At 43.9% G+C, this 19074-nt stretch overlaps 4 protein-coding genes across 6 annotated transcripts; all 4 read right to left on the minus strand.

Annotated features, from left to right (window-relative positions):
• Nucleotides 1-155: 155 nt before the first annotated feature.
• Nucleotides 156-7483, minus strand: LOC113590048 (P2X purinoceptor 4). 3 transcript variants are annotated; one of them, XM_027030005.2, is made up of 13 exons: nt 7123-7482; nt 5534-5681; nt 4466-4537; nt 3997-4069; nt 3782-3878; nt 3578-3658; nt 3351-3492; nt 2923-3059; nt 2702-2792; nt 2428-2493; nt 2063-2158; nt 1277-1334; nt 156-542 (listed from the first exon to the last, which is right to left on the minus strand). In XM_027030005.2, the coding sequence occupies exons 1-12, from the start codon at nt 7263-7265 to the stop codon at nt 1281-1283; spliced, it is 1200 nt and encodes a 399-aa protein (XP_026885806.2). In that variant the 5' UTR covers nt 7266-7482; the 3' UTR covers nt 156-542; nt 1277-1280. The 3 variants fall into 3 exon arrangements, with proteins under 3 accessions (XP_026885806.2, XP_026885805.2, XP_026885804.2); XM_027030004.2 differs by having other exon boundaries at nt 156-1142; XM_027030003.2 differs by having other exon boundaries at nt 160-1334; nt 7123-7483.
• A 1455-nt stretch (nt 7484-8938) lies between these two features.
• gstt1b (glutathione S-transferase theta 1b) lies at nt 8939-12167 on the minus strand. The gene is made up of 5 exons (XM_027030009.2): nt 11959-12167; nt 11358-11445; nt 10646-10796; nt 9727-9903; nt 8939-9467 (listed from the first exon to the last, which is right to left on the minus strand). Exons 1-5 carry the CDS (start codon nt 12068-12070, stop codon nt 9270-9272), a joined length of 726 nt encoding a protein of 241 aa, XP_026885810.2. The 5' UTR covers nt 12071-12167; the 3' UTR covers nt 8939-9269.
• A 445-nt stretch (nt 12168-12612) lies between these two features.
• Nucleotides 12613-15189, minus strand: ddt (D-dopachrome tautomerase). Its single transcript, XM_027029985.2, has 3 exons — nt 15001-15189; nt 14622-14797; nt 12613-13113 (listed from the first exon to the last, which is right to left on the minus strand). The coding sequence occupies exons 1-3, from the start codon at nt 15106-15108 to the stop codon at nt 13041-13043; spliced, it is 357 nt and encodes a 118-aa protein (XP_026885786.1). The 5' UTR covers nt 15109-15189; the 3' UTR covers nt 12613-13040.
• Nucleotides 15190-16473: 1284 nt separating this feature from the next.
• On the minus strand, nt 16474-18496 carry chchd10 (coiled-coil-helix-coiled-coil-helix domain containing 10). The gene is made up of 4 exons (XM_027030000.2): nt 18358-18496; nt 17528-17747; nt 17040-17187; nt 16474-16798 (listed from the first exon to the last, which is right to left on the minus strand). The coding sequence occupies exons 1-4, from the start codon at nt 18396-18398 to the stop codon at nt 16779-16781; spliced, it is 429 nt and encodes a 142-aa protein (XP_026885801.1). The 5' UTR covers nt 18399-18496; the 3' UTR covers nt 16474-16778.
• Between the last annotated feature and the right edge of the window lie 578 nt (nt 18497-19074).

The following is a 19074-nucleotide window of genomic DNA, read 5'->3' on the forward strand; positions in this document are numbered from 1 at the left end:
TGGTTAAAAGTGTGTAACTTTATGTAACTTTGTTTTCATGTGACGTCTGGGGGGATTGTGAATTCTCACTGTTGTAATGCACCCTCAGAAGACAGCTAGGAAACAGTCATCAATACACCATCAGAGGAGAAATTAACTCAATCAACTGAGGTAGCTAAGGCATTTTAAAACAGTTTATTACCATGAACTGTTCATATTTCTACCTTGGAAACCTAACATGTTTGTTAGACATTTGGATATATTGTTTTTCCGTTATTGGAATAGTAAATATAAAAACGTTTTTTCTGTCTCAACCGACTCACGAGGAAATAAAAGTGAGGCAGCAGGACGTAGTTGAGAAGCGAGGCTGCAATGATCGTGGGCTAAAATACTGCTGGTGTCCATTCCTCTGTCCTGCTGTCCTCAGAGAGTGGAGAGATGTAATGGAAATGAGGACCCAGTAGTCAGAACTGAAGCCTCTACGTTCCTGCACAGTTAGATGTTCCTCATCCAAGCCTTACCAGGCTTCTGCAACACCATTACATGGCTCCAGAGCCCGGGCACTTCAGTGGAAGCCAGATTCAAAGAATCAGAATGAATTAGGATTAAAAGATTCAAAGAATTAGAATGAATTAGGATTTAAAGATTCAAGGAATTAGAATGAATTACGATTAAAAGATTCAAGGAATTAGAATGGCTGGAATGAAACATTTATAGGAGAGCTCAAGTTGTAGGGAACTGACAAGAATTAAACAACAGTGCGATTTTTAAAACTTCCATTCCAGAATGAAATATCTGTGTTTTCGCCTGTAATCCTGCCCACCACCTAATTCAACACCCCGGGTTGCTAGATATGAAACAAATTGGCCAACAAACAGTGTGCTGCAGGCATGGAAATGAGCCAACAAACCAGATCAACAAACTTACTGTAAAAGGGCAAAAATTGTAGAAAGTATTTCCAATTGACAATTATATTTAAAAAAAAAAAAAAATCAACAAGCTGATATATAACTTACAAACAATAAATACACTGCATACATAAAGCAACATTATCTGACAATCTTACAGTGTAAGACTTCACACTACATTGCTACAAGTTTAATATTGCTGTCATCTGTGTAGGTTCAGTGTCCTCAACCTGGCAACCCGCATGAGCATCAGGTCTGAGGAGGATGGGATGATGCAGACAATGATGAGGTAGTGAGGTAGAGACAAGCATTTTTACATAAATACACAAAGACAATATATTGAATGGGATTTTTAAGGTAATTAGTTTTATTAGAAAGTATTAACATACAGGTTCAGTCATCTTCAACAAATCCCGTTCCTGATGGTTCAGTAACCTCATTGGACAGCTGTTAAAATAAAAACAATCATGAATCAGTTGGGCAGAGTATCTAAATATCAGTCAAGAAAAATGCCTGAGAACTCCAAGGTGGACAGTGGCCAATCCCTTCACGATGAGACGAGTCGTCCCTCACGTGGGTGTGTTTGTGTATACTAAAAAATAAATCTTGCTTAGAATGGCCCGGGTTACACATCTTTTCAAATGCAACCTGACACAATGCAGCAGGCCACAACACATGATCTGACAGGCACAGACACTCTGAGGACAGATCCTGGCCACACTGAGATCTCAGCCACATGCTAAAGTGGACCACACTGCTATTAGATCTCAGGTAGGTGTGGACATGAATCAGCATGGGAATTAGAGACATTATTCATATGCCGCCACCACTTTAGTTTCCTAGTGTAAATACCCAAGCACGAATCTGCCTGTTGCAAATGCTACTTGGAAAAGCAGAAAGACCACATGAGCAAGAGAGCTCATGTTGCACTCAACACCATAGCCAACGTCCGACCAGAGTCCACATATACGGAGGCCAGCCTGGGACTCAGGAGCATGTCCTGAGATGAACTGAACACCAGTCTGGCAGTTCTGACTACTGGTGCACTGTAATCCATGTAAATAAGTACTAGCCACACACCCCAGCTTCTGATAATGTTGATAAACTAAATAAATAAATAAACAGAAATGCAGGTCGAGACATTCAAAAATACCCCCCAAAAAAACCCAACTCACCAGCCCAAAGTCACCCACATACGCGTATTTCTCTTGACTGTATTGTTGTCTGTTTCTCATGAAAGTCAGTACAATCCAGTCACACACCACGTTTACCTTTGGAGAACCACAAATGTCAGAGTTACATGCATTTTCTTTGTGTCGTCTTGGTGTATCGCCTTGTCTCATTGTGCTAACCCAAGATCAGTTTCTTAACCCATAGAGCTATACATTTGCATATTTTATTGCACAGTATCTGGTCCTGGAATAGCACTGACAGCTCTGTGGGAGAAAAGTGCTACAGTGCAGTCACTTCTGTTCTCCCCTCTCTACTTCCTCACTTGGGATCAGTCGTATAATTTCAGGATCCAGAAGGCTCTACATACCAGCCCCAGCAGTGCCAAGCCAGCTCCAATGTTGAGAAGAGTTGGTACTATGTTGAATTTCCCTGCCTGTGATGGGAGACATGAATCCACTTTTATAAGCACAGAGAGTATGGAATGTCATTAACGGGTGGTGCGGTGTTATTGGTTACATGTTTAGAATGTCATTAAATGGTGGTGCATTGATGTTCATTAAGTGAATGTCGTTAAAGGATGCTGCATTGTTATTGGTTAAGTGTCTGATAAGCGATTTAGTAATCCCAGCAGAAAGATTCACCTTTCCGAAAACCATGATCTCAAAGCGGATGCCGTAACCTTTGACTAAATTTCTGCTCTCTTTGCCTCCATTTTTGTAATATTTTGCAAACCTGTAGGTAATTCACAAACAATGGTTTAGATCATTTTTTATCAAAATAATGTTTGTGCTGTAAATTCATCATTTCTATAACACACATAAGCCTCACAACACTTATTTTCATGACCAGCAAAGGGCACAACCTGATGTTGTATCCCGGGGCGACGTTGTTGTCTGGGTCCTTGTTGTCGAGGCGACGGAAGGTGTAGGTGGGCATGCACCAGCTCTCAGGCATATCCAGATTACAGTCCCAGAGGATCTGCACCCCCATCACCCCACCCTGTGTGACACAGAGACTCACAGCTGACCTGAGGTCAGGTTCTTCCTCCCGCTCCACCACCTTTATTAAATGCTGATTAGACATTCAGCATTGCCGCCTGTATCTAATAGAAAGGCCCGTTAACGTAAACAAAAGCAAAATAGGAAGCCACACAGAACGCCGGACACCAGCATAACACTGAACATGCTGCCACAGAACCATCACTGAACATGTCTGGCTGGGACAGATACACACGCATCTTTGTGGCATTATATTTAGTAAAGCATGTTAAGATTCAGTTTGCTCTCCTACATGGACTGCCATGGTCTGGAAGTCCTCTCCCGCCTCAGAGGCAATGTCCCCGAGTCTGAAGATGGGGCAGTCAGGATCCGTCGTGCGGTTGAACACACACTGCGACAGGTAGGAGCTGTTCACATGGGGCAGGATGTTCCGTCTGCAGGATAGACAGACACACCAGGAAACTGAAATGTGCTGAGAGGTTTCCTGTGTAAGATCCCAGGGCACTGTAAATGGCTCACTTGTTGAAGTTGAATTTGGGGTAGCGGATGCTATTCTTTATCAGGACTGTGAAATTCATGGCTTCTGCCAGCAATGGAGGACTGAGGAAACAAACAAATCCGAGCGTGAGCATCTGAGTAAAGAGTTTTACAGTAACCACTCTGGATTGTACCAGTACTGTGTGTGTGTGTATGTAACAATGTGCTGAAGCAGGAGGCATTTACTCAGGTGGATCGTTCCCTTTCTCCAAAGGGCACCAGGCGAGCACCTCACACGTCTTCTCTGTCACCGAAAACTGGATACACCTGCCTGTCTGCACACCTGGACAAAGGGTCACAAGAATTTCTGAAAGAGAACAACAGCACCTGGGCCCAACAGCCAGCACAATTTCTAATTTCTAAGGCCCCTGCGAGGGTGAATGGTCTGAGCCAGAATGTACCATTTTGGCGACTGTCATGGAACCCCCTCTTGCAGTCTCGGCCGCTGGTGCACGTGGAGCCAGGCCCAGGGTTCTGTGGGGCGGGGGGCACCAACATCAAGGGTACCATCATATAAGACCACAAACAACCATTTACACTGTCAAAGTGACACACAGTCACACCGCACATCCCAGCTCTACCAAACACACGCATATGGCATGAACTGCTGGAGATCATGTGGTGATTGGCATCGTGAGCAGAATTCTGTTTGGTATTTCTGGGGCAATTTAATTCATGCAGTTAAAAATAAGCTTAAGAAAAATAAGAAAACATTTCCAGAACATTCAAAAAATATTTTTTTCCTTGAATTTCACATTGACGCTATCATGTTGATTTCTGGTCCATTTCTTTCAAAGCTGACTGAGAAGTTTGACCCGAGCCACAGTATGACATGTTTACACAAACACACAGCCCTGTATCCACACTCACCTCAGCACACCGTGTCTGTGTTTGGTTTGGTGTGATGTTCAGGTTGGTCAGCACAAAGAAGGAGTTTTCCTCCTGTCATGAGTGCGCGCACACACACACACACACACACACACACACACACACACACACACACACACAGTTACACTCTGGCATTGACCATCAGACAGCCAAAACCAAGTCCAGTTGTGACTTTCTGATATGCATCTGATGCATGTCATCTCAACACCAACAACAAACCAGAAATTCATCTAAATGCTCAAATCCAAGCTCCCCATTATGAAAACAGAAATCTAGTTTTTGTAAACAGTTACTACACCGCCCGACTCTCGCATGATGATTCGTGTGATTTCGAATCAAATAAACAGCACAGTAACAGCTGCAGACGATGCAGAGGAAACATGCTTTATTTCTGCTCTTACCAGTAACAACTAAACATGACAATGATGAAACAATGCACACCTTCAAGAACGCCACACACAGTAGCTCATGACACAGGCAAATATACACAAACACACACACACTGCATGTTTAACTGATCATTGCTCAATATTTCTTTATTTATAGCAACAGGCTTTCATATGAGGAACTCAATCTCCTCCACACGAACGTATGAGTCAACAGTCACAGTCCAGCAAAAGTAAGATTAAGCCACAAAGCCTTTGAGAGCAGTTCGTACCCGATGCATTAAATTAACTAAACTGCCGTGCACATCAGTGCTAAAAGAGTCTGCAGTGAGGGTTAGTAGAGCAGGGCAGCTGGGCAGTGCATGTACAGGAGACCACGTGGAGGCTCAAAACACCCTAAACCACCCATGAAAGGACCACAGCCCAGGCCTGGCCACATTCAGCAGAGCAGAGCCGAGTCTTGTGTAGGATGCAGAACTACTGGGACTGCGTCGGCATGCGTGACGTTCTCTTACTGCTGAGCACGGCCGGCGTGAGGGCCACCACAGCCCCTGTCCCACGGTCACCTGCTGTGCGCGAGGGTGTGATGAGGGGCGGTAGAGGAAGGCCCCAGGGGGCAGAGCACTCTAGCCTGTACCTTCGCCTCCTCACGGCGGGAGGCTACCTGAGGGGGGATGACGTAGTCAGCCACGTCCCAGATGCGCAGGCCCAGGTCAGAGGTGTTGGTCAAGGCGATGCCCTTCACCTTGGTGGTCACTGAGCTGATGACTGTGTCTGTGTCCTGGTAGCCCTTCTTCAGAACACAGACATACCTGCGCAGGTGGGGACCAAAACAGTTACATTTACGACATTTAGCAGATGCTCTTATCCAGAGCAACTTACAAAAGTGTTTTATCATTTACTCACAGAATACAACCTAGCCAGCAGAGTAGGTTAGAGTCCAAGATACCAATGAACTAAAATACTGTAGAAATACAAAGATCAATGCTGATGACTAGAAATACAAATACATAAGGTCTATCTTAGACAACGATTAGTGCAATAAACAATAAATGCTAGAGTTTGTTAAACAATACCCTACAATAAGTACTAATTGAGTTAGGCAATATAGGAGCAGGGTCAGTGGTCGTTTAAATATTCCATCAATAGATAGGTCCTCAGTCTGCATTTGAAGACTGCAAGGGACTCTGCTGTCCGGACAGCAAGCGGGAGTTCATTCCACCATCTGGGAGCAGGACAGAGAATAGTCTCGATGCTTGTCTTTCATGAGACTTGAAGCATGGTGTTTCAACCTGAGCCGTACTTGAGGTTCAAAGTACTCGAGTAATGTGTGAACTTCGAAAGATGGAAGACCAGTCATGCTGCTGCATTCTGGGCAAGCTGTAGAGTGCTGATGGCTCTTAGAGGAAGACCAGCAAGTAGCAAGTTGCAGTAGTCTAACTTTGAGATCACAAGAGACTGCACAAGCACCTGGGTAGCTTCCTGTGAGAGAAAGGGTCGAATCCTTCGTATGTTACAAAGGAGGATTCTGCAAGACCGGGTTAGATTAGAAACATGAGTTGAGAACAACTGGATATCCAAAGTTATGCCCAGGCTACGGGCAGCTTCGGATGGTGATACCAGGGAGTTCTCAAAGGAATCTGTGAGGTCGTGATGAGGGCTGGGAGTTCCTGGGATGAACAGAAGCTCGGTTTTACTGGGGTTGAGCTTCAAGTGGTGAAATGCACACCAGCTGATGAAGCTGCTGAACTCAGGCACCTCACACACCCTCCTCCGAGCTCCATCCGTATCAGCATTTTTCTATTAAACTTTTAAGAAAACAGAAACTTGAAGCCTGAAACAGACCTCCGGGGTGAATTGTTAACATTAAAATATGGGGGTCAAACGTCTATTAAATCTTTATTAATTCACCGAGTACTGTGAACAATGTTTGTCTACAATGACACATTATTAATCTAAAATCAGTCAATATTAAAAGCTGAAGTGTTCTGATTAGATTGATTTTTGACTCCCGAACACATTTAAAGCTATATACGCTCATACGCGTGACTTTTGCTTTTATTAACCTGCGTTTTATTGAGAAAACTACTTTAACCTAAACGGAAGGTTTTCGGTCTCTGCATAAGCAAACGTTTAACCCAAACTATTAAAGAGACACCCAGCACAAATAAAGCTTGGTAGGCTACATCGAAGAAGGCGGATGCAATGTAATTTCGAGATGTCTTCTGAGAAACGTTAACAAAACCAACTCACCCTATTATGTATGCCAACACCACAGCCTGACAGAATCGGTTGAGAGTCCCCACCGACTTACTCCGAATCACAAGTACTTTCGACGTTGAATAGTCAAAGAAACACTGGGTCATAGAAACGCAGCAACGTCCGCCGCAACACATCGTCTCTCCGGGGGTCCGGCGATCAGCTCCGCCAAGGCACCGTTACCGTCCTATTGTGACGTAAGCGTCGTGGCCCCGGAACCTCGCGCGGGTCACATTGTTAGTCAGCCATTAACAGACCGCCGTTTGGCCGCAGTGGAAACTTATGCTTTGTCTCATAAATACCGCAGGAGAGAAGCATCCCGCTCGCACTCTGACGAGCTCGGTGACGGGCTGCACGTAACAGTGATGTCAAAGCGTTTTTCCTAATTGTTTGATTTACTTAAAATATATTTATATATATATATATATATATATTTTTCGAATCGTCTCCAAAACAAACAAACAAAAAAAAAAACCCCACACACCTTGATAGGAAGACCTGAAAGGTCATGAACCGCTACCACTCCGACGCGCATGCGCAAGAGATGTGTTAGTCTAGCTCGCAAGACAGCGTAAGAGTATGCTGAAGAGGGTGGGCGCCACAACACGAGTCTCAGCATTCACTGACTGGTTCATTATGTTACTTCAGGCTTTGTTTGCATTTCTAGACTTGCTATAATGTTTTTACATTTACAACATTTGACAGACACCCTTGTCCATGGAGACTTTCAGAAGTGCTTTGTAGTCTATGAAATAGAAATACTCGTGTGACAAAAGATTATTTTTAAGTATATGGTCAGGCTAAAGTGTAAAGAAGGCACGAAAAGCGAGTCAGTGAAGAGCGGAGTCTTCAGTTTTCGTTTGAGGACAGGGAGTCGAAGGTCGTTCCACCGTTCTTGTTCAAAATTCCTTACATCAGTTTATATCTCTGGCTGTTTGGATTTTAATACTGTGTGTGGTTTTGTGTCATACCTCAGCATACGCCTAGTTTGCAAAAAGCCGCAGACTGTTGACTGAATAATGTGCATGTTTCCTGTAAGGCAGCATACTTCTATTTTACGAGGAAGAAAAGTACGCACGATAATAAAACTCCTCTCCACGCTCGCGTTGTTCAGCACAAGCCCGAATGTTGGACCTGAAACTAATATGAGAAACCGCCTGCAGCTCTATGGGTGCAAAACTATAGATGAAACCCGTACGCAGAGTAGAACTTGACCTCGCTATAACCACGAGGGATGGTGGGAAACATGCTCGAGAAGTTGTTAAAAACGGGAAAACGTGATTGATAATGCACGCCCTTCCAGTCGTTTCACTTTCAACTTTTCCACGTTTCTGTTTTGCCTTTCCAGTCTCAGTTCCCACACATCCCCGGTTGCTTTTATACGTGCAATTATGTTTAACACATTACACGTCCAACCTAACCGTAGCGACGTCCGAGTGATGGAGCACGTGACACACTCCAGAATGCGTGCAAATCACAGTATCTGCGACACATCGGGTCCGAAATGCCCCCAGTTCGTACGGCACTTCGGGAAATAACACGAAACGTTCGCTTGGGCCGCATGCTTTGCTGTCCAGAAGGAAAAGGGCGCTAGCGAAGCGCATGCGACAAGCGCGAGACAGCAGGAAAATAGTCCAAAGGGTGCTGACATTCCTCACCGCCCGGCGCTTTCCCAAGGGGAGTTACACAACCGTCTGGAACAATGTGCGGGATCGGCCTAGTTTCGGCGCGGGAGATCAGAAACACACCAATTCAAGAAAAAAAACTGATTAGACAATCGAGTGGCTCAAATAAACACCGGACCACTGTCGATCTTACACGGTTTCTTTATTACCGTGTGCAAGTTAATGGACAAGCTCTAAAGAGCATCAACTTTATAATGAAACTAAACTAGTTTTACGCTGTAATTCCCTTAGAAAAAAACACAGGATAATGAAAAAAACAATTTGGAGGCAAATATGGGTTTTTTTTATCTCGAGACAACGGGACTGGAATGAAAATGTGTCTATCAGCTAACCCCTCACTGATCGCTATCATTAAATGACTGGGATTAACGCATTCGCTGTTTTCCACACAGAGTTGAGCAACAAGCTGTCTACCAACCAAAAAAACAAAAACAGCCAACGTTCACTACTATCATTTCAGAGGAACAATCTGAGGACCTTGGGCTTGAAGATCTCCAGCTGGCTGGCGTCCACATGCTGCCCAATGTCCGCGATCTCGAGGATGCCCTGGTGCGCCTCGTCGAACAGCTCGGCGCCGATCGCGGCCCGTACACGCTCCTTCCACGCGCGCAGTTTGGGCCGCCCCTCGAACACGTCCAGGCCCGCACCTACCGGCTAGCGTACAGCGACAGCAGTTCAGCGCCAGCTTCAACGAGCGTAGCGCACTTCAGAAGGCTGAATGCAGATCAGTTAGTGCACTTTTATTCCACTGACTATAATCATGTGGATGTGGGGAACTGTTCCAAGATCAATACGTTTTTCATACGCCATACTGAGTTCATTACACAGGAATACATTGATGAATGTCGGACTTATTAGATTGGACAGTGGAAAAACCAGATTCATGCATTTATAAGTTACAGTGTTCAAGTACCTGCATAACCTCCACGATGGCGACCAAGTCAGCCAGGGAGATCTTGTTTCCAGCGATGAACGGCCTGTCTTGAAGGAACTTCTCCTCGAGGAGCTTCAAGGAGCCATCCAGGTCCTCTAGGGCAGCGTCCATCTTCTCTTTAGGAACTTCAATCTTCATAATCTTTGGGATCATGAACTTAAAAGTAGAAAGCTGCGTCAGATATGCATATTCTATATAGAAAATATATAGAATATATAGAAAAATATATAGAATATATAGAAAATAAACACAAGTACACACCAAATATGCATATATATATATATAGGCCATTCATCTGTACTAAAGGTAATTCATCTTTACTGATGTAATTGTTAACGTAGTTGTCTGCAGTAGCAGCAGCTTCAGGTGGTTTTGCTGATGCTACCTCAACAGGCTCTTTGCTGCCATGAGTGCTCCTGGCTTGTGTCTAGTACTTGCTCTGGCTGAAGCTCTGTGGTTATGGTGTCTCACATATTCTCTATTATTTAACATTAATGTTACTTGTACTAGACTAGAAGAGAGAACAGGATCTGGTGAGTGTCACGTAGTGCCCCCTGGGTAATGTAGTTTTGTATAGAGCCATTATGAATCCCCCAGAACCTGATATGGACAAGGCAGAAAACAATACAGGGAGCTTGTGACAAGTGCCAGTACACAGGAAAAAGTCACGTCAACGGGTGAAATGTAGATGTGTCGCTAATGCGCACCGGTCAGTATCGGACCACCTCGGGCACTGATGATCACTTGCGAACACAATTAATTTCTTGTTTTTTTCAATTTTGAAATACAGACCTTGACCAAAACAAAACCTATGTACAGAACTGGGCCAAATGCTTCTCACTTCCCCAGTGGTGAGACGGCCCCCTCACGTCATCGTGTGCGCACAGTGATCCCTCACCTTCAACCAGAAAACTTTGGACCCGTAGGTGCGCATGACATTGTGCTGCCAGGACAGGTACTCGTTCACACGGGCCCTCTTCTGCAGCTCCGCCGGGTACCAGTGGTCTGGGGTGTGGTACTTCTCCGCTAGGTACATCATAATGGCAATGCTGTTGGAGAGAGACGCCTCTTAACCCCGTGACACCTTTCACACCCTCTTCCCATGTTCTAGAACAGAATTCTGTGATTAAAGCATTTTGTTACAGTGTTCTACAACAGAATTCCAAGCATCAGCTTGAACCCAACTGTGTGTTGTAATAAGTATTGCATGTTACACCTCCCAGATGTGCAGTGAAAATACACACTCAGTTGCTTTTGCAGTCCTTGAGCTGGAATGAAAGCTGTAAGGTGTAACTCGCTGTTGGCTAGAATTCCTGTCACAAGGGTAATAACTGGCCTGAGGACAGAAACATTTTCCCCAACTAATGGACCACAAACCTTCCCAATTCAAGTCACTATAGAATACTTAAATTGAGACCGGCTATCATTATATATCAATCAACTTCTAAATTATACCTATTAATATACACTTACAATAATGTGACCCATATAGCTAGATGAACTTCTTCTGTAAAATGACTTCTGTAAAATCTCATGCAATTGCATTATATATATGACATGATCTAGTTACAATGAAATAATGGTCAACTGAGATGTAGGCCAAGTCACACCTTTCAGCCAGGCAAAAATCACCATCTCGGATTGCGGGTACTTTTCTCAACACGTTGATTTGACCGAAATCTTTGCCATACTGCTCACCTGCCAATGAAATACACAAACATTTTTTTTTTGCAGAATTAATGTAAAAAGAGGAAAAAACAAAGACCTGTCCCGACCCCATTACCCCTGTTGTCTGCCCTGTGTAAACCACAAACACGCAAACGATTTAGTAACGAATTACCTTTTCACTAGACGTACGTTGTTTAACCGTGACTTTGTATTGATTGCTTTCATTTTTCCGCAACACGAGCGGCCTGTGAGCAGTAACTCCTTTAAGGTACCTTTATATCGTTGTACTCGATAGCTCAAATTTTAATTTTGTCATCATATGAAGTCTTACTGATATAGACAGATATAGAAACATGACTTATGCTTATTATGCTGCAAAGCAAACTTGGTGCCGGCGTCCCCCACATGATGTCAAACTCGAGTAATTCAGGTTAGTTCACCAAGTGAACTAAACCGCAGACTCTGCGGAGCAGCGCAAACACGTTTCCTTACACGTCGCTATTCGGTCACTGACTTGGAGGACGAAGTTCTTCCACAGCCTACCTTTCAGCAAGGAGATCTTCTTGAAATCAAACGGGATGTTGTTTTTCCGAGCGAAGATGTACACCGAGCGACAAGGCTGCGAGAACAAATCCAAGTACATTTCCAAACCCATGTTTGTCTGCTTTATCCCACAGCTCTGGCCGCGAACTACCACGGCGCGCACCCGCAGGCCTGAACGCGCAGCGGCGTGGGGAGGGGGATGTTATCAGACGGGGTGTAACGTCGGCTGTTTAGCATTGACGAGACAAAAAAAACCCGCTCGCTTTGCACACGGGCATATCTGTAACACTTGGAAAACACGGTGTTCCTTCCCTTTAATTTAATCTCAGTCGTGCGAAACTTACTGTTGACTTTGGCAGCGACTTTTGTCATTCAGATGGATGAACAGCGCGCCGTACTATAAACTTTTAGATGAAGATACGCATCCTGGTTGATGTGTAACTAACATCAACTATTACAAAGTCGAATGATTTTTGTTTGCGATGTAGTCTGAGTGGGGTTGTGTCTACTTTGATTAGGTTATTATTAGGTTTAGTCTGTGATCCGGGAGCTAGTAAGGCCTGTCAAAGATACAGGGACACAGTCCTTTCTAGTACAAGGGTGCTTTGGGTGCCAGATTTTCCTTAAAGGAGAAAAACGATGCATTACCACCAGTCTAAACAACATATTTTATTTCAGTACTGTCACACTGACATAACAACAGTCTCATTAAAAATCAGCCTGTACTCCAGGATTCTCAGTACAACCTACAGCATGTATTTCATAATTCACGTTACTGAAACCTTCAGATAGCAACCACAACCACATCTGAAAGGTAATTAACTCAGAATTCAGTCTGGTTTCTGTGTTATGTGGTCACAAAGAAAGTTCTGCATTTCTCTGACCTCGCTCCGAGAGACAGGTGCAGGAGCTCGGCACAGGGCCCTGAGGGAGTGGGCGGTCCTACAGGGCCCTGAGGGAGTGGGCGGTCCTACAGGGCCCTGAGGGAGTGGGCGGTCCTACAGGGCCCTGCGGGGGTGGGCGGTCCTACAGGGCCCTGCGGGGGTGGGCGGTCCTACAGGGCCCTGCAGGGGTGGGCGGTCCTACAGGAAGCTCATGACTGTGCCCTTCTTCCCCACCTGCCATGGTTCCAGTGGGTAGAACCTTATCACGATACTGTGCGTGCACACACACACACACACACACACACACGAGAGAGAACACACATGCATATACACACATGCACATGTGCATACAGCACTATTATAGCAATGCATACATCTATATAAAAAAAACTAAACAGAAGCAGGCTGTGTGATCAGAAGCAGGCTGTGTGATGGGTTGGTATGTTAGGAACTGCATCAGAATTGTTTGCACCCAGTTTATCCAACAGAACGTTTTTGGAAATTTGATGTCTTCTTAGCTCTTCTTATATAGTCTTATGTGTGGGGTACTTCAGAGTTCCATTGCTGGTTCCACTTTATTTTTAATATTTAATTAAATCTAAAATAATATTTATTTTAAATTTAGCATTATTAAATAATTTCTTTTTTTCTCCATTTTTGAAACACAGCTGTATCTCTCATTAAGCAGAATGACTTTGCTAGAGCAGCCAGTGAAGTGTATTGATGCTATTAAAGACTGGATGAATTGTTATTTTCTTAAGTTAAGTGAAGATGAGAGAGAGATTTTGGTTGTTGGTCTTTACAGCTTTCCTGGTGGCTCCTGATTTGCTCACAGCAAGAGGAACTTCCCCAGGAATCCTGGTGCTGTTTTTGATTCTCAATTACAATTTTCAGTACATATTAGGAAGCTTATTCAGTCTTGCTTTTTCCTAAGAAAAAAAAACCAGATTCTATCTTTCAGGATTTAGACAGAGTTATTCATGCATTTGTCTCATATTGTCTGGGCTACTGCAGAACCTTAGTCACAGAGCTATGGCAAGACTCCCGCTGGTTCAAAATGCAGCTGCAGGACTTTTCATGCAAACTAGGGATCATATCAATCCAGCGCTGGCTTCCCGTCACTGGTTGCCAGGGAAATTTGGGATTGTTTTTAAAGTGTTAGTTCTTAGTTCTTATATGGCTTTACATGGTGATGCGCCTAAATACATTAGGGAATTGCACCGGATCGTAGGGATCTTCTAGTAAAAGGGGACTGTTCTGAAAGGCTGACTGCGCGAGTACTGTGCACCAGCATAAATTATAGAACACTCTTTCTCTCAATATCAGGCTTTCTGATTGTATATTTTCTTGTGTCTTAAAACATATTTCTATTCTCAGGTGTTTATGGAATTGTGATTACTGGTGATGTGCTTATTGTATATTTAGGTTTAAGTGTTTTGTACATTTTAACCTTTTGTTGTAATTATTGTTTTTCTGAAGTATTTTGCAACTTTCCTTTCATAAAGTGCTATTATAATAAAGTATGCTTACTTACTATACAAAAGGTGTATTATAATAATTAATGATTTAAATAATCAAATTACTTCCAGTTCATGCTGTCCAAAGGTTCTTCGTGCCATTGCTGGAACAGCCCTCCACATTTAACCTACTTTTTAGCTCACAGCAGATGTTACTTCATAAGCCAAACAAGCGTGTTACACAAATGTAGTGGTTTTTCTACGTGAATGTGCAGTGCAGGAGTCTGATTTCGGAATCCCTGGCCTATGGTTCCCAACTGACCGGTCTTCGCCAATGCCCAGCTCATGCGTGAGGAACTGGAAGATCTTGGCGCTGTGCTCCTTGTTTTTCTCCGCGGTGTCGGTCACCGCTACGGCGGACACCGACACCAACATGCACGGGGCGCTCGACCCGGCGACGAGCATCGGTAGGTCGGGCTTCACCACGAGACTCATCCTCTGAAAGAGAAGAGTTCAGCAGAACGCTGGACACCGTGGTACACAGCCAACTGATCAGCTCTGCACATTGTGGAACTGAACGAAATATTTTTAAAGGTACCGTTTCATAATCACTACTGTCTTGCGAGACTATCAGGTGAAGATGTGAAATGTCGGCTTGACTTTCTACCCTCGCACCAATGTCAACACTGAGCAACACTCACGTCCTCCGGCTTCCCAAGAGTTGCGGCTGTCGTGGAGCATAGCTTCTTCAGAAAGTCCTCTGAGAACTTACTTGCGGGCAAATTGGTCTCTAAATCAATGAAAGGCATGTTTCTTTAATTAGATACGATAAAGCACTTTCCAAATCTGTACCGGACAACGGAAAAACTTCACCAAGGCTATCCCGGAAGTCGTCCTGTGTACCCTTTATCCCCATTGGTCGAAAGACGGACGCCTTCTCATTGTCATCTATGATTGGCCTCTCTACTTAATGGCAGTAAAAGTCTGCTCGAAGTCGCCTGACGCCGTGTTAATCCTTATTATTTAATGTTTATACATTAATAGCGTCTTTATTAAGATGACTTTAACCTCACGCTGCTGGACACTTGTACCAACCACTCCCATGTTTCGATATTTCCTAATATGATGAGTGAACAATATAAGACAAGATATTTGTCCCATTTATGATGAATAAAGTTAGTTTTTTGCCCAGGTAACTTCATAAAATGCTTGTAGCTGAGCTTTCTGGAGTTGCTGTGTAAGGCCAGACTTCAGAACGAAGAGATTAAAGGCATCTCGCATTTTTGTGTTTTTAGATAAAATAGAATAATAGATAAATAATAATATATAATAACAATGTAACTAATGCATAATTTACAAAGTCTGGTAAAGCTGAAATCTGCTCAACATCCCACAAAACCCCAACAGTCTCATTGTGCCTGACACAGAAATTAAACTCGAGCTGGTGAATAATTCACAATTTAAACAGGAAAATGTTCAACGGCAGATATACAGACACAGGCATTCCACATCACAAAGTCGGATGACTGCTGGTGAGTCTGTCGTGGACCTCTTTTACCAGATGACCTTTTTTGTGGTCATCTTCACGGTCACCTTCGCTGGGCCAAGCATCAGGTTCTCCATGTTCGTCCGGGGTCTCATCCCATGTGCTATTATTACTAACAGCTTCTTCATCACCACCACCATCATCATCATCAGTGGCAGTAGTATTCGGCTAGGCAGCTTCCAAATATTAATTTCTCTTTCCTTAGTATTAACCACTGCCAGTGTTTGCAGTTCATTATCCATATATTTAATCCTTTACTTCACAGCAGATCTAGTAGTATTTGTAGCGAGTTTTTCTGTCCTGACTTTCACCTCACATTCTTCCTCTGCTTCCCTGCGTATGGATGATGGCGTAACTGACATGCCTCCATATTCCTTGTCTTCCTACATCGTTTGGAATCTTACATTTTGGAATTTTAAGTTTGTCATTTTACATGTAGTAGTTCATTTATGAGCTATTTAAAAGGGGAATTAAGATGATTTCTGGAATTCTGGATTTTACAATTAAGGGAATATCCAATAACAGGGTACTTTTAATTCAACAGGGTTCACTGAAAGGCAACAAATCAAACTACAGGAAAATGTATATTAATTCATTTTCCTGTAGTTTATAAATAAATATTCATTAATAAAATTAAATAGCATCTTTATTTTTATTTTTTTTACACATCTCACCTCACACACCCAAAAGTAAATATTCCCATTATCAAGACAAACTATAATTCCAGTAAGTGGTGAAAGTATTTTCGGAAGTTTGACATTTCTGTTCAATATGCTGCTTTGATTTTTTAAAGCATTTAGCCAGAGTGACTTACATATTTAGCAGTGGACCGTGTGTGTGTTTGTGCGCTAACTGAATTAAACACATGACCCTGGGGTTGCCAGCACCGCGCTGCTCCACCAGGTGAGCTCCAGCAGCTGGTGATTTTCTCCATCACACCAGAGATGAAACACCTGGAATAATAAAAAAACAAAACAGGTTTACTGAGGCTGCAGAGTACTGCTGAGTTATGTGAGAAACGTGAGACAGACTGAGGCGGTGATGGTACGTGTACTGCTGAGTTATGTGAGAAACGTGAGACAGACTGAGGCGGTGATGGTACGTGTACTGCTGAGTTATGTGAGAAACGTGAGACAGACTGAGGCGGTGATGGTAGGCTCTGTGATGTCAGGCTTTGCATACTGAAATGCTCACCGTGCGAGAACTTGCACTGTTTCAGCACTTCGCTGAAGCCCTCACACAAGCTGAGGTCAGTCTGAGTGGTAGCACAGTCCAAGAACTGCCTCACCTCCAGCAGACACGGGCCAGCCTGGGGCGGGGTGCTGGGGGGTGGATCCTGAGACTGGGGGAGGAACCAAATAATACAAATGAGACATGCAGTACGAATAATTAAAGAAGTCTCCAGTGATTCTACATTTAGAGTTAATGGACGGGGTGTTTCAGTTAAGAAAAGACTTAAGAAAAGTTTCATGCAGGGAGGGCTCAAGTCCTGTCGCCAAGGACAGGGATTGCCATAGTAACTGAGGGTCCACCTCCTCCTCTCTGTGTACTCATTCGCATACAGTCACTGATGCCCCACCTCCTCTTGGCTATATAATCACACTCATTAAAACAGGGCTGGGCCGCTCCTCTCCCACGATCCCAGGTTCCGCCTGCTTCCCTTCAAACGGCCCAGTACTCACCTGATACGTGGGGGCTGGTTTGGCTGCTTCTGAGCTGCCGCCACCGCTGAAGGCTCCGGTGAGGGCGCTGCCCATCACATGACCCACGGCAGAGCCGACCGCCACCCCGGCCGCGGTAGTCGCCATCTGGGCCATGAGGCCTGGCTGCTTGGGCTGCTGTGGAGCCAGGGCTGACGGGGGAGGAGCCACAGAGGCCGGCGCAAAGGAGTGGGCGGGGGCACTGGCAAACAATCAATCAATCAATCAACCAACCAACCAACCAATACGAGTCTCAGACACACACAGGTAAAGTCAAGTCATACTAGTAATTATAATTTGCGTTTAGTGTCTCTGGAGATTCATGGGCTAAAACGTAGCATTTTACACCAAGGTTGAGAGAAGGACCACGATATAGTTAACCAGTGTTTTAACAAAAGTTGTTAGATAACCAGCTAGACAGCCCAGATTTTCCAGAGAGCGCCTGAAGGACGTAGGAGGACCAAACACAATAACATCTAGTTCCAGTGAGGTAGCGGTAGCTAGTTCGTCATCAGTCCCATCATTTTCAATACCGAATATACTTAATGATTTGCTGTTAATACTCTTACGTTAAGGCTCGACAGTGCTTGTGACTTTTTTAAAACTTCTCCAAGCTTCAGTGGGAACGGGGATTTAAACATTCCAGTCACACAATAAGACACCAACGTAGGCTAACGTTAGCTATCCGGCTAACTGTTTACTAAAAGTCAGCAGCTGAAGCCTTTGATGGATTAACGAGTTTCGCTAGTGCGGCAGACCGTTTACCGACCTTGTGTCCCCGGTACAAGCCTAACGCCAGATCGCTACTTTACCTTGCTGAGGCAGACGGACGACTGCGACTTCCTCTCGCCATTCTCAACGTTTAGTAAGAGATGTAGGAATAACTCGAGCAGACGGAGTGACCGTCCTTACAAGTAGGAACCGCGAACGACCTTGCGTGGACCGTGTGCAGGGCGCATGCGCGTTTCGCAGCATGGTTCATTTGAAATGTTAAATGAACAACTCGCACCTTGAGGACCCTGTGATACCGAAGGACTGGCGAGATCTTTCCTTGAGCTTTACTAATTTTAGAGGATTGTGTAGTAAATTTAGACCTAATTACACAAACAGGACATGATAAAGCAAAAATAACGAAGGAATTAAAACAAAAACCGTGAATGTATTGGACCATTTAGTGAGAATGAATAAGCTCGACATTATAACAGTACGTTTATTTTAGAGTGCACGTTTACTGTTAAAAACGCTAATTTCTGATTTAAATGTATATGCAATATCACGTGTATCGTCTACACACCGTTTGTTAAACGTGTTTAAAGTGTAGAAGTATAAATCATTTTAAAATGATCTTAAAATTGGAAGTTCAGCATGAAGCCAACTGCCTAACCAAATGAATGTACCTACTGATTACGTAATGGTTCTCTGGCGCCCTCCGGTGTTCAACAACTAGCAATTAAGAACGGATAAATGCCTTTAAATAGATAAATACCCAATAGAAACGCAGCTATTTTTCTTACGTTACCTCGCAAGGT

This window comes from Electrophorus electricus, chromosome 22, assembly GCF_013358815.1.
Source record: "Electrophorus electricus isolate fEleEle1 chromosome 22, fEleEle1.pri, whole genome shotgun sequence".
Classification (NCBI taxonomy): domain Eukaryota; kingdom Metazoa; phylum Chordata; class Actinopteri; order Gymnotiformes; family Gymnotidae; genus Electrophorus; species Electrophorus electricus.

What these genes read in the sequence shown, in the direction of transcription:
- LOC113590048 (XM_027030005.2), bottom strand. Translation starts at nt 7,265, where the DNA reads ATGTGTTGCGGCGGACGTTGCTGCGTTTCTATGACCCAGTGTTTCTTT. An exon ending in CCATGACAGTCGCCAAAATG is followed by an intron (nt 3,879 to 3,996) that starts GTACATTCTGGC and finishes CCCTTTGTCCAG; the next exon opens with GTGTGCAGACAGGCAGGTGT. An exon ending in CCCAAATTCAACTTCAACAA is followed by an intron (nt 3,493 to 3,577) that starts GTGAGCCATTTA and finishes TCTATCCTGCAG; the next exon opens with ACGGAACATCCTGCCCCATG.
- gstt1b (XM_027030009.2), bottom strand. Translation starts at nt 12,070, where the DNA reads ATGGGTTTGGAAATGTACTTGGATTTGTTCTCGCAGCCTTGTCGCTCG. An exon ending in GAAGATCTCCTTGCTGAAAG is followed by an intron (nt 11,446 to 11,958) that starts GTAGGCTGTGGA and finishes TTTCATTGGCAG; the next exon opens with GTGAGCAGTATGGCAAAGAT. An exon ending in CCAAAGTTTTCTGGTTGAAG is followed by an intron (nt 9,904 to 10,645) that starts GTGAGGGATCAC and finishes TCTACTTTTAAG; the next exon opens with TTCATGATCCCAAAGATTAT.
- ddt (XM_027029985.2), bottom strand. Translation starts at nt 15,108, where the DNA reads ATGCCTTTCATTGATTTAGAGACCAATTTGCCCGCAAGTAAGTTCTCA. An exon ending in CTCTTGGGAAGCCGGAGGAC is followed by an intron (nt 14,798 to 15,000) that starts GTGAGTGTTGCT and finishes CTTCTCTTTCAG; the next exon opens with AGGATGAGTCTCGTGGTGAA. An exon ending in CTGGGCATTGGCGAAGACCG is followed by an intron (nt 13,114 to 14,621) that starts GTCAGTTGGGAA and finishes GTGCACGCACAG; the next exon opens with TATCGTGATAAGGTTCTACC.
- chchd10 (XM_027030000.2), bottom strand. Translation starts at nt 18,398, where the DNA reads ATGGCGAGAGGAAGTCGCAGTCGTCCGTCTGCCTCAGCAAG. An exon ending in CGTCCGTCTGCCTCAGCAAG is followed by an intron (nt 17,748 to 18,357) that starts GTAAAGTAGCGA and finishes ATTGTTTGCCAG; the next exon opens with TGCCCCCGCCCACTCCTTTG. An exon ending in AACCAGCCCCCACGTATCAG is followed by an intron (nt 17,188 to 17,527) that starts GTGAGTACTGGG and finishes TTCCTCCCCCAG; the next exon opens with TCTCAGGATCCACCCCCCAG.